Source organism: Rana temporaria, chromosome 5 (genome assembly GCF_905171775.1).
Source record: "Rana temporaria chromosome 5, aRanTem1.1, whole genome shotgun sequence".
NCBI lineage: Eukaryota > Metazoa > Chordata > Amphibia > Anura > Ranidae > Rana > Rana temporaria.
The window spans coordinates 173,403,597-173,417,281 of NC_053493.1; the positions used below are offsets into that span (position 1 = coordinate 173,403,597).

At 43.2% G+C, this 13,685-nt stretch overlaps 1 protein-coding gene across 6 annotated transcripts in view; it reads right to left on the bottom strand.

Moving 5' to 3' along the window:
* TRIO (trio Rho guanine nucleotide exchange factor) overlaps positions 1-13,685 on the bottom strand; it is a 1,129,982-nt gene that overhangs the window by 534,026 nt on the left and 582,271 nt on the right. For all 6 annotated transcript variants that reach the window (XM_040353401.1, XM_040353397.1, XM_040353396.1 and 3 more), the window contains one exon: positions 3,975-4,064. In XM_040353401.1, the coding sequence (XP_040209335.1) occupies positions 3,975-4,064 (90 nt within the window). The remainder of the gene's footprint in view (positions 1-3,974; positions 4,065-13,685) is intronic.

Here is a 13,685-nt window from a genome sequence, read left to right on the forward strand (position 1 = left end):
ATAGGCTCGAAAGCCTACTACCAATTAAGCATATTAGGTGATGTGCATCTCTGTAATGAGAAGGTGTGTGGGGTCTAATGACATCAAACACCCTATATCAGGTGTGCATAATTATTAGTCAACTTCCTTTCCTTTGGCAAAATGGGTCAAAAGAAGGACTTGACAGGCTCAGAAAAGTCAAAAATAGTGAGATATCTTGCAGAGGGATGCAGCACTCTTAAAATTGCAAAGCTTCTGAAGCGTGATCATCGAACAATCAAGCGTTTCATTCATAATAGTCAACAGGGTCGCAAGAAGCGTGTGGAAAAACCAAGGCGCAAAATAACTGCCCATGAACTGAGAAAAGTCAAGCGTGCAGCTGCCAAGATTCCACTTGCCACCAGTTTGGCCATATTTCAGAGCTGCAACATCACTGGAGTGCCCAAAAGCACAAGGTGTGCAATACTAAGAGACATGGCCAAGGTAAGAAAGGCTGAAAGACGACCACCACTGAACAAGACACACAAGCTGAAACATCAAGACTGGGCCAAGAAATATCTCAAGACTGATTTTTCTAAGGTTTTATGGACTGATGAAATGAGAGTGAGTCTTGATGGGCCAGATGGATGGGCCCGTAGCTGGATTGGTAAAGGGCAGAGAGCTCCAGTCCGACTCAGACGCCAGCAAGGTGGAGGTGGAGTACTGGTTTGGGCTGGTATCATCAAAGATGAGCTTGTGAGGCCTTTTCGGGTTGAGGATGGAGTCAAGCTCAACTCCCAGTCCTACTGCCAGTTTCTGGAAGACACCTTCTTCAAGCAGTGGTACAGGAAGAAGTCTGCATCCTTCAAGAAAAACATGATTTTCATGCAGGACAATGCTCCATCACACACGTCCAAGTACTCCACAGCGTGGCTGGCAAGAAAGGGTATACAAGAAGAAAAACTAATGACATGGCCTCCTTGTTCACCTGATCTGAACCCCATTGAGAACCTGTGGTCCATCATCAAATGTGAGATTTACAAGGAGGGAAAACAGTACACCTCTCTGAACAGTGTCTGGGAGGCTGTGGTTGCTGCTGCACGCAATGTTGATGGTGAACAGATCAAAACACTGACATAATCCATGGATGGCAGGCTTTTGAGTGTCCTTGCAAAGAAAGGTGGCTATATTGGTCACCGATTTGTTTGTTTTTTTTGTTTTTGAATGTCAGAAATGTATATTTGTGAATGTTGAGATGTTATATTGGTTTCACTGGTAAAAATAAATAATTGAAATGGGTATATATTTTTTTGTGTTAAGTTGCCTAATAATTATGCACAGTAATAGTCACCTGCACACACAGATATCCCCCTAAAATAGCTAAAACTAAAAACAAACTAAAAACTACTTCCAAAAATATTCAGCTTTGATATTAATGAGTTTTTTGGGTTCATTGAGAACATGGTTGTTGTTCAATAATAAAATTAATCCTCAAAAATACAACTTGCCTAATAATTCTGCACTCCCTGTATATGCAATCTTACATCCATTCTCTGATATCTCTGGGCTAAAAATAAACCATAGCAAACCTAGGACACTGGACCTCTTACTACCAAGCACTCAGGAAACCCTTTAACAGTCAAATTCCTGTGGGAACCTGAGGCTCTTCCATATCTAGGTATACATTTGACCTCATCTATCCAGACACTATATAAGAGGAATTACCCAGCCCTCTTTAAGCAGTTGACTGAGGATTTAGCTAAATGGCAGATTCATCCCCCATCGTGGTTTGGCAGACTAAACTCGATAAAAAATGAATGTCCTACCAACGATATTATATTTATTTCGCACTATACCTGTTACATTGGCACAAAATGACCTCCAAATGTTTTAAAGAAAAATCCTCCAGTTTTTCTGGGGGACGAGACCTAGGGTTAACAAAAGGTACAATGTATACTCCAAAACGGAAAGGGGGACTTGGTCTGCCTGATTTAAAGAAATACTTCCACGCAGCCTAGGTGGCCCAACTCTCTAGGTTCCACTCCCAGCTACCACAAGCAATATGGATGACTATGGAATCTTATTCCTGTCGTCCAAACCTAATATCTCACATTATGTGGCTCCCAATTAAAGAGAGACCAATTATATTATGTCCTACTGTATCCTTCTCGCTAGAGATAAGGGATAGGCTCTCAAGAACCCAGAAATTCAAGTCACCCCATACTCCACTGGCACCTATTGAAAAATAGAGTGTTCACCCTGGGCCTCGCTCCTCTCGCGTTTAAATGGTGGACCAATAAGGGCCTAATGCGCATAGCCAACCTTTGTGACAGTAAGGGTATGCTATCCGAGCAGTCTATGATGGACACATATCAAATGCCACCTGCAGAACGCTATATATATACTCAAATATACCATTATGTACAAACTCTCTGAACTACATTATCCAATGGGAAAAGGATTTGCAGGAAACCCTTGACCTAGAGGAATGGCATACAATATCGGAGACAGCGTCTCGATCGCTCATCAATACCTTGATAATAGAGGCAAACTATAAAGTTTTATTGCGATGGTATATGGTACATGGCCACCTTTGTACATGGAGCGACCTTTAAGTGTTTTACAGAATGCAGTCAATTTGGAACCACCTACCACATATGGTGGACGTGCCCTAAGGTCAGAAGATTCTGGATCAGGGTCTACAATTTTATATATACCTATACCCAAATAAACTTGACAAAATCGGCAAGCCAAGCACTTCTGGGGGACAGGGTGGTGGAAGCCTCCAAATTCCAAAGACAGCTCCTTACATTCATATTTATTTCAGCAAAAATAACCATAGCCAGGAATTGGAGGTCTGCTGCCCTGCTATTTGATCAGCTTAAAGGTAAATTGTCGTGGCTTATGTTAAACGGAAGGTTGACAGCACTAGTGCAAGATAAAATTAAGTTATTTCATAAAGTATGGGATCCATGGATTAGATATCTCACAAATGACCCCCAGGACTCTTGCAATTTAGATATATTCTCACAAAATGGGCACTAGGCCGTTGCTCCAAGCTCCCCCCCAACCCTCCCTTCTCTGCTTTGTTTCACCCCCCATTTTGTTTTTCTAACTTTTTTTTCAAAAGTTCTTACTATTGGGTTTTGATTTGGACGTTACAGTTTTGGTTAACTTTCTTGTTCACACTCAGCAGACCATTGTTAGTTTGGGCTTTTTGGAGGTCTGCCTGCACAAACGGATGAGTTGTGCTCCCCTGATAGTTGGATAGGGAGCCGGCTATTCCCAGCTGGGATAGGAGATGAGCTTGGGGTCCTAGACACAGTGGGCCTATGTATAGTTTATTGTGCTGCTACTGTGTTTCAATCCACATTGGATAATATGGGCAATACAAGTGGGATTCTCAAGTGGTACAGATTAATCTAAGTACAATTCCCTAATTATGTCTAATACTGAAAAAGGAAATGCTGAGATCTTTCTATTTTGTATTGTGAAACTTTAATAAAAATTATTGAAGCATAAAAAAAAAATCAACCATAGGAGAAACTGGTATTCAGAATGATGGAAGAGAATGAAATATGAATTCTAACAAACCGGGACCGATTTGTTAAAACATCGACTACACAGTTGTACAAAAAATGTTACTAATCCAACTAGTATCAATATATCTGGTAGGGTTTGTGGAATAATAGCAAAAATGTGGAACATAAATCCACCCAAAAAATCAGCCTAACCCAAGAATACTCTTTCTCAAAGTGGGTAAAAGCCAGGAGAACAACTGATGAGATAGCATCCACAATGGACCAACTCTGTATGCATATTGTTTGGGATCCACTGTGAAATCCATGGAATAGAAAAAAAAGTATGCTTATCTGATAATCTAAAAGACAGTCATAGATTTTTCTGCAAAAATGTAAGCCCTTCTCAAAATCTCACCCTTCTAATTTCCAACAAAAGAAGACATTTAGCTAACAGAAACCATTATAAGATTCATTACTATTTATTCAAATACTTACATCAAAATAAGATCCTGATTGTTCCAAGATCACTTGGGTGGAATCTGGTTTATTTTTGCAATAAGACACATACATCTGAAATTTATCGGCCTAAAATGAAAAAAAACACTTATTAAAGGTGAATTTAAAATGTTACATATTTACTGAGTCTAGGAATAATCAGGCTCCATAAATATCTGACAATATCAACTGCCAAAACTATTGTCATCTGGTAGAGCTCATGTGTTTTGCAATTCAGTACTTTCCCAAAAGCCAGATTAAAAATAGGATTTTTTGTACTCACAGTTAAATCCTTTTCTCTGTCGTCCATGGACGGACACAGCCTTCTCAAGTCTTAACAAGTGGGTTATGTTCCTGTTCATAGGAGAGGACTAGGCAGAACATGTTAGATATTTAAATACATGTTACTTTAACAAAGTTGAACAGCCCCGCCCAGGGGGCAGTCCCTCCGGACATAACTCTCCTCCCCGCAGCATGCAGTCTCAGTTTGTAACAAACAGTACACACCTAAAAAAGGAGGGGTGGGTGCTGTGTCCGTCCATGGACGACAGAGAAATGATTTTACGGTGAGTACAAAAAATCCTATTTTCTCTTATCGTCCATGGACGGACACAGCCTTCAAAGTTTTGACAAGTGGGACGTCCCCAAGCAGTGTCAAAAAAAAAAAAAAAAGAGGGGTGGGAACAGTATCAGTAAAAAAACAATACACTTTACCCCAAACAAGCAAAGCGCCTCAACGAAGGAGTTGCAACCTTAACCACTTAAGACCTGGACCAATATGTAGGTAAAGGACCTGGCAAGTTTTTGCGATTCGGCACTGCGTCGCTTTAACTGACAATTACCCGGTCATGCGATGTGGCTCCCAAACAAATTTGGCTTCCTTTTTTTCCCCACAAATAGAGCTTTATTTTGGTGGTATTTGATCACCTTTGCGGTTTTTATTTTTTGCGCTATGAACAAAAAAAAGCGACAATTTTGAAATAAAAAAAACAATATTGTTTACTTTTTGCTATAATAAATACCCCCAAAAAAGATATACAAAAAACATATTTTTTTTTCTCAGTTTAGGCCGATACATGTAGGTCCACTCTTCCTCTACCCATGTACCGAGTTTGGTGACCAGGGTACTTTAGGACTGGGAGAAATACATTTTTGAAGCCGAGCACCGACCGCCATAGACTCCCATGTTAAACACCCAACTTTGCACGCCTGTATCTCCCGAAGCATAAGGGGTACAGACTAGCTTTCTTGACCGGGGTGTAGCCCCATGTCTTCGGTACCGACAGAGCCAATCCCTGGGTCAGTAGCATCGAAGGGCGCTGAGATATGGCCTCCAAGGCAGAGTGTGTTTTCCCATAGACTCCAATGTTAAACCGCTGCCAAACTGGCCTTACTTTGGGGAGCGATTGACGGCCTTCCATGGGTCTCCTGGAGCCCAGACGTGCAAAGTTGGGTGTTTAACATGGGAGTCTATGGCGGTTGGTGCTCGGCTTCAAAAATGTATTTCTCCCAGTCGTAAAGTACCCTGGTCACCAGAAGACTGTCAATCAAGAAGGAATGCTCCCGCCAGGCCAAAAGGAAGGGCCGCAAACTGATAGTGGTCTTCCCCTATCGCAAGGTGCAGAAACCTCTGGTGACTTGCACAAATTGGGACATGCAAGTATGCGTCCTTGATGTCCAAGGATGCCAGAAAGTCCCCCGGATGGAGCGCAGCCACCACCCGGCAAATGGATTCCATGCATAACTTCTGTACTCTCACAAAGGCATTTAGGGCCTTGAGGTCCAAGATTGGACGGACCCCGTCCTTCTTCGGGACCACCCAGTTGAGGGTAAACCCACAGACCCTGACTGACGAAAATACCTCTTCTGAGTGGGAAACAAAGGACCCGACTTACGGCACGGCTCCTTCCCTTTGGTAGACTGAGAGAGGAGAGTGCTCTTACCTCCAGTGACATGTTTAATGATGTCATCCAGCGAGGTACCAAAAAGCCTCCCACCTTTGAAGGGTAAATCTGCTAGGGCTTTTTTGGATGCTTGGTCAGCAGACCAGCATTTCATCCAAATCAGGCGGCATAAAACCACTGCCGAAACAGAGGCCCTGGATATCAAGGGGGCTGCATCCAATGTAGCATCACAGACATATAAAAGGCCCTGGACCAACTGGTCGGCCAGTCTAATAAATTTGGGAGGGAGCTGGTTCTCCTCCACAGTCTGGTGTAAAACCACTCAGTGAGTGTCTGAGACACCAAGGTAGCAGCCACAATAGGCCGCAATGCAGGCCCCAACATGGTAAACATGGAGCGGGTCAGCGCCTCAGACCTCCTATCAGTATGGTCCTTGAAGGCAGGGATCCCTTCTATAGGGAGAGTGGTCACCTTATTTAACCGGGAAACCGGGGGGTCAACTACTGGAGGAGAAAGGGTAATGGACCGCTAGGCGCTGAGAAACCACAAATGACTTCTGTGGCTTATCCCATTCCTTATCAAGGAGATTGTCAAAAAAAGACACACAAGAAAAAACCTTCAAGGAGTGGTCCGACTTGTGGGACCGAAAAAAGACTGAACCCTCACAGTGGATGCCTCAGCTGCACTATCCAGCTTTAGGAAGTCCCTTACAGCACTGCTAAGCACACTGACAAGTGCCCTGTCCTGTACTGACCCAAGGGAGGAGTCTTCCTCACAAGGAAGGTCCTGGTCCACATCCTCTGACAACCCAGAACCAGGGTCCTGTGCCGCAGCCAGGCCCGGGTCTAAGTCAGAGCATGGTCCACCCCGGTAAGCAGCGGTAGCCTGCAGAGGGAAAAATTGCAGAGAGCAGGGAACAGGGAGGATAGAAGGACCCCCTAACTCCAGGAATGCCCAGCCATACCGACCCGCCGGGGCAGGAAGAACTTCACTTACCTGTCCATGCGAGGACACGCAGGCACATTCCTGACAGGCATACGACCGCGTTGGAGTAGCTGTCGGCCCGGTCCACTGTGAGTGAGACAATACCACAGCCCAGTCATGTGTGGACCCTGGAGCAAAAAGCCCACCGGCCACCCAAGGAGTCATAGGGTATGTCGTGGCAGACCCAGCCCTTAGCAATGGTGTGCTCACGCTCGCTGGCCAGACTGAGGAGACTACAAGGATCTATATATGCAGCCTATCACCCAGTCGGCAGTCGATAGAAAAATCTTAAATAAAGAAAAATTCAAAATAAAATAAAATAAAACAAAAAATGTATTCAGGGCGCTGGGCCCAAAGGGAGCCACTTCCATCTCCTTTGCTAGGCAGAAAAAAAACTGAGGCTGCATGCTGCAGGGAGGAGGGTTATGTCCGGAGGGACCACCCCCTGAGCGGGGCTGTTCCAACTATGTTAAACTAACATGTATTTAAATATCTAACATGTTCTGCTTAGTCCTTGCCTATGAACAGGAACATAACCCTCTTGTCAAGACTTGAAAAGGCTGTGTCCATTCATGGAAGATAAGAGAAAAAACATTTAAAACCCCAAATTAAAAATCACATGGCTTAGTTTCCTTTTTTTGGCTATGTGTTCCTTTATTTTACCTGCAGTCCATGCCTAATCTAAGAGACTTCCTGTCCTAGGATGACAGCATTTTCTGTATAGTAGGGAAAATAATTATTTGATCCCCCGCAAATCTTTGCCCACTTACAAAGAAATGAAGGGTCTATAATTTTTATCATATGTATATTTTAAAAGATAGAGACAGAATATCAACCAAAAATCCTGGGGAAAAAAAAAAAAAAAAAAAAACACACAATACAAATGTTCTAAATCAAATTTCAGTTCAGTGAGTAAAATAATTATTTGATCCCCTACCAATAATTCTGGATCAAACAGACTGGCTACAGTAGAAGGTGTTCCTAACAAAAACTCATTATGTGTAAAAAAAAAAGGCACCTGTCCACAGAATCTTCCTCTTCCATTTAAACCTCACGATCATGGGCAAAACCAAAAAGCTGACAAAGGACGTCAGGGACAAGATTGTAGACCTGCACAAGGCTGTATTGGGCTACCAGATTATCAGAAAGAAGCTTGGTAAGTAGGGGACAACTGTTGGAGCGATTATTTGCAAATGGAAGAAATACAATCATGAGAAATGTAAGGGATCAGCCCAGAACTACACGGGAGGAGCTTGTTAATGCCCCAATGGATTACAATCCTGCAGAGCCCGCAAGGTCGCCCTCCTCAGGAAAACACATGTACAGGCCCATCTAAATGATTCAGAGAAGGATTGAGAGAAAGTACTGTGTTTGGATGGAAAAAAAAAATTGAGCTCTTTGGCATTAAAGGGGTTGTAGAGGTACATTTTTTCCCCCTAAATAGCTTCCTTAACCTTAGTGCAGTCCTGCTTCACTTACCTCATCCTTCGATTTTGCTTTTAAATGTCCTTATTTCTTCTGAGAAATCCTCACTTCCTGTTCTAATGTCTCTAACTTCACACAGTAATGCAAGGCTTTCTCCCTGGTGTGGAGTGACATGTTCGACCCCTGCCCTGTAATACAGGAGAGTCAGGACGCGCTCTACGTTGCATATAGAGAAAGGAGCTGTGTGTTAGTGGGCGTCCTGACTCTCCTGTATTCCAAGGGAGGGGGCGAGCACAACACTCTACACCAGGGAGAAAGCCTTGTATTACTGTGTGGAGTTACAGACAAAAGAACAGGAAGTGAGGATTTCTCAGAAGAAATAAGGACATTTAAAAGCAAAATCGAAGGATGAGGTAAGTGAAGGAGGACTGCACTAAGGTAAAGGAAGCAAATTAGGAAACAAAAAATACCATTACACCCCTTTAAACTTGACTCACCGTGTTTGGAGAAAGAAAAATGCTGACTATGACTCTAAGAACACTATCCCTACAGTCAAGCATGGAGGTGGAAACATTATGCGTTGGGGCCGTTGCTCTGCTAAAAGGTACAGGCCGACTTTGCCGCATTGAGGGGCCAATGGACGGGGCCATGTATTGTAAAATCTTGGATGAAAACCTTCTCCCCTCAGCCATGACACTGTAGAAGAGTCGTGTTTGAGTCTTCCAGCATGTCAATGACCAAAAACATACCACCAAGGCAACAAAAGAGCGACTGAAGAAGCAGCGCATTCATGGAGTGGCTTAGACAGTCCCCAGACCTTAAAGCGGAGTTCCACCGAAAAAATACAAATACAAATAAAAGTCAGCAGCTACCAATACTGCAGCTGCTGACTTTTATAAGGACACTTACCTGTCCAGGACGCCTGCGATGTCCTCACCCGAAGATGACTCGTCCCTCAGCTCCCGGGTGAAAGTGCCGGCATCTTCAGTAAAGGGAATCAAAAAGTGAAGCCTGGTTCCCTACTGTGAATGCGCGAGTCATGCTGCACGTCCTGACTGGTCCCTGCTGTCTTCTGGGACCTGTGTGTCTCTCAGAAGACAGCGGGGGGTGGCGGAGGAGGGGCCGGACATGGCATAGATGGTCACAGATTCTGTGGCGATCTATTGCCAGAAGTGGGAGCAAATACCAGTATTGGACAGGTATCTGCTCCCCCCTCCACCCTGAAAGGTGCCAAATGTGACTCCGGAGGGGGGGGCTCTCCCTGTGTCTCCTCTGTCCTGCTCCTCCCCCCTCCCTGCCATCTCTCACTATCGCTGATCTGCTCCTCTCCCTACTGCTTAGAAACTCACTGATCTGTATATCATTCCCTCTGTCACATAAAAAGCTGCATCCTAGTGCCTATGCTTTACATAAAAAAAAATAAAAAAAAAATTCTACCTGTTTTAACAGCGTCTTCCAGCAATCACATGACGCCAGCCTCTCTGCTCCTCTCCTCACCGGCTGATGTTAACAGGGGAATCTTGGCCTTGCCCACTGGAAATATCACACAGGGAGAGCTGAGAACCTGGAGTCATGTGATCACTGAAAGACACTGTAAAAACAGGTATAATTTTTTTTTTTTATAAAGCACAAGCACTATGATGCAGCATTTTATCTACAGAAGGGATGATATAAAGATGAGATAGTGGCTTAACAACCACTTAAATCCTATAGAAATTTTTTGGAGGGAGCTGAAGCTTCGAGTTGCCAAGCGGCAGCCAATAAACCTTAAAGGAGTTGTAAGGGAATTTTTTTTATTTTTTTGCTGAAATGACTGTTTACAGGGTATAGAGACATAATAGTTAACCGATTCCTTTTAAAAATGATTAAAAATCAATCATATAATGTACCTACAGTTTCAGTTTTGTGTTTGAATGCCGTTTCCTGCTTCTGTGATGTACAGAGACACAGAGCCAATACAGGGCAGCGATCGTTTGTAAAACGAAACTGATTGGTGTTGAGGGGTTTTAGACACACAGTAATCACACCTCCTTGATTAGTGACCACTTTAGTGACCCTTTAAGGATTTAGAGAAGAGTGGACCGAAATCCCACCTAAGATGTGTGCAAACCTGGCAACCAACTACAAAAAACATCTTACCTCTGTGCTTGCCAACAAGGGTTTCTCCACCAAGTACCAAGTCATGTTTTGCTTGGGGATCAAATACTTATTTTACTCACTGAATTGTAACTCAATTTATAACATGTGTATCATGTGTTTTTTCTGGATTTTTGGTTAATATCCTGTCTCTATCATTTAAGATACAACTATGACAACAATTATAGACTTTCATTCCAATATATAAACACATACATACAGTTGTGCTCATAAGTTTACATACCCTGGCATAATTTTTTTTACCATTTTCCAGAGAATATGAAAAACACAAAACTTTTTTCACTCATGGTTAATCAACTGTGGTTACTCTTTTTAAATCATAATTGCAACAGCAACTACCCAAATTATCCTGATCAAAAGTTCACATACCCTGGTGATTTTGGCCTGATACAGTAACACACACACACACACACAAGTGGACACAAAGGGGTTTGATAGGCCATTAAAGCTAACCATCCTCACCTGTAATCTGTTTGCTTGTAATTAGTGTGTGTATAAAAGGTCAATGAGTTTCTGGACTCCTGTAAGACCCTTGCAACCATCACCCAGTCCTGTGCCCCCCCCACCCCAAAGCACCTTGCCCTCATGTTGATGAGGACAAGGGCCCCTTGCCGACAACCCTGGCCGTTGGTTGTCGGGGTCTGCAGGCAGGGGGCTTATCAGAATCTGGGAGCACCCTTTAACAAGGGGGCCCCCAGATCCCGGCCCCCTACCCTATGTGAATGAATATGGGCTTCACTGCCCGGTTCCCTACGGTGCATGCGCGAGTTGTGTTGCGCCTGCTGATTGGCTCCCGCTGTGTACTGGGAGCCGAATGTTCCCAGCACACAACAGGGGGTGGGGGAGAACGGGAGGTGACGTAATGCCCGCAGTCTGCCCGAGACTGTGTGGCCGGAAGTGGGTGCAGATACCTGTCAAATGTGACACCAGAGGGGGGGAGGGTTCCGATCAGCGGGAGTTCCACTTTAGGGTGGATCTCCGCTTTAAGAAAGGTGGGCTGCATGGTCAAGTCGCCAGAATTGAGCCATTACTACGCAAATGTCACAAAGTATCCCGCTTACAATATGCCAACAAGCACATAGACAAGCCTCAAACCTTCTGGCACACAGTCATTTGGAGTGATGAGACCAAAATGTAGCTTTTTGGCCACAACCATAAATTCTACATTTGGAGAGGAGTCAACAAGGCTTATGATGAAAGGTACACTATTCCTACTGTGAAACATTGAGGTGGATCGCTGATGTTTTGGGGATGTGTGAGCTACAAAGGCACATAAAATTTGGTAAAAATTGACAGCAAGATAAATGCAGTATGTTAAAAAGGGTGACTAATGGGGACTAGGGGAAGGTTGGGACTTTAAATGAAACAAAACATAAAGGGCATAACGAATCAGTAGGTAAATTAAAATAAGCCGTTTATTATTGGCACATATGGATACGTTGCAAAGTATCCATATGTGCCAATACTTTATGTTTTGTTTCATTTAAAGTCCCAACCTTCCCTTAGTCCCCATTAGTCCCCCTTTTTTGCATATTGCCAGGGATGGAGGCTTGTGTGCCGGATGGCCACAGTCTCATTTAAAGTCCCACCTTTGATTTTTGGATTTAGCAATCCAAAATCTTTCAGTATCAAATGCAGTATGTTATCTAAAAATACTGGAGGAACATTTACATTCATTGGCCAGGAAGCTGCGCATGGGACGTACTTGGACATTTCAACATGACAATGATCGAAAACACAAGGACAAGTCGACCTGTCATTAGCTACAGCAGAATAAAGCAAAGGTTCTGGAGTAGCCATCTCAGTAACCTGACCTCAATATCATTGAGCCACTCTGGAAAGATCTAAAATGTGCAGTTCATACAAAACAGTGCAAGAAAACAGTGCTTTTTGCCAAGAGGAAGGGGCAGGTTTACTATCTAAAAGATAAAGAGCCTCATCCACAAATACCACAAACAACTTCAAGCTGTCATTGATGTTAAAGGGGGCAATCCACAGTATTAATAACTGGAGTATGAAAACTTTTGATCAGGGTCATTTGGGTAATTTCTGTTGCCATTATGATTTAAAAAATAGTAAAAACAGTTGATTGATAAAAAAATAAAAAAAAAGACTTCAGCCAAACACTAACCATGAGTGAAAAATATTTTTGTGTCATCATTCATATTTCCTGGAAAATGGCCAATAAATCAAATTCAGCCGGGTATGTAAACTAATACACACACATACATACAATACCAAAAGTATTGGTGTACACACATACAGTTTAACAACATCCCATTCTTAGACCCCGTACACACTATACACTTTGTGTTGTCCGATTTCCTTTAGCTGTACCAAAACCATGTAGTGCAAGGGCCTGCCTGATTGCATACAAATTGAAACTCTTAAGGTTTGACCTCATATTATATGTTTTTTTGTAAATCTTAAGAAAAAAAAAAAGACAGAACATTGTATAGTGTGTATCTAGCTTTAGTCCGTAGGGTTCAATATTGCATTAGCCTACCCTTTGCAGCTATAACCACTTCAACTCTTCTGAGAAGACTGTCCACAAAGTTGAGGAGAGTGTCTATGGGAAAGTTTGACCATTCTTCCAGATGCACATTTGTGAGGTTAGGCACTGATGTTGAACAAGAAGGCATGGCTCGCAGTCTCTGCTTTTATTCATCCCAAAGGTGTTCCATCAGGTTTAGGTCAGGTCATTCAAGTTCCTTCACCCCAAACTTGTTCATCCATGTCTTTATTGACCTTTGTTGTGCACTGGTGCGCAGTCATGATGGAACAGGACGAGACAATTTCTAAACTGTTCCCACAAAGTTGAGAACATGAAATTGTCCAATATGCTGACTCCTTAAAGGTTCCTCACACCATATTCTTCCTTCCACCAAATGATTTGGACCAGAACACAAAGCAAGGTCCGTAAAGACATGGATGAGCAAGTTTGGGGGAGAGGAACTTGACTGGCCTGCACAGTCTTGACCCAATATAACACCCTCAACCTGATGAATTAATGCAGAGACTGTGAGCCAGGCCTTCTCGTCTACATCAGTGCCTGACGTCACAAATGCACTTGGAAGAATGGTCAAACATTCCCATAGACACACTCCTTGTAGACAGCCTTCCCAGAAGAGTTGAAGTTGTTATAGCTGCAAAGGGTGGGCCAACGCAATATTGATTGAACCATATGGACCAAGACTAGGATGCCATTAAATTTCATGTGTGTGTAAAGGCAGGCGTCGCA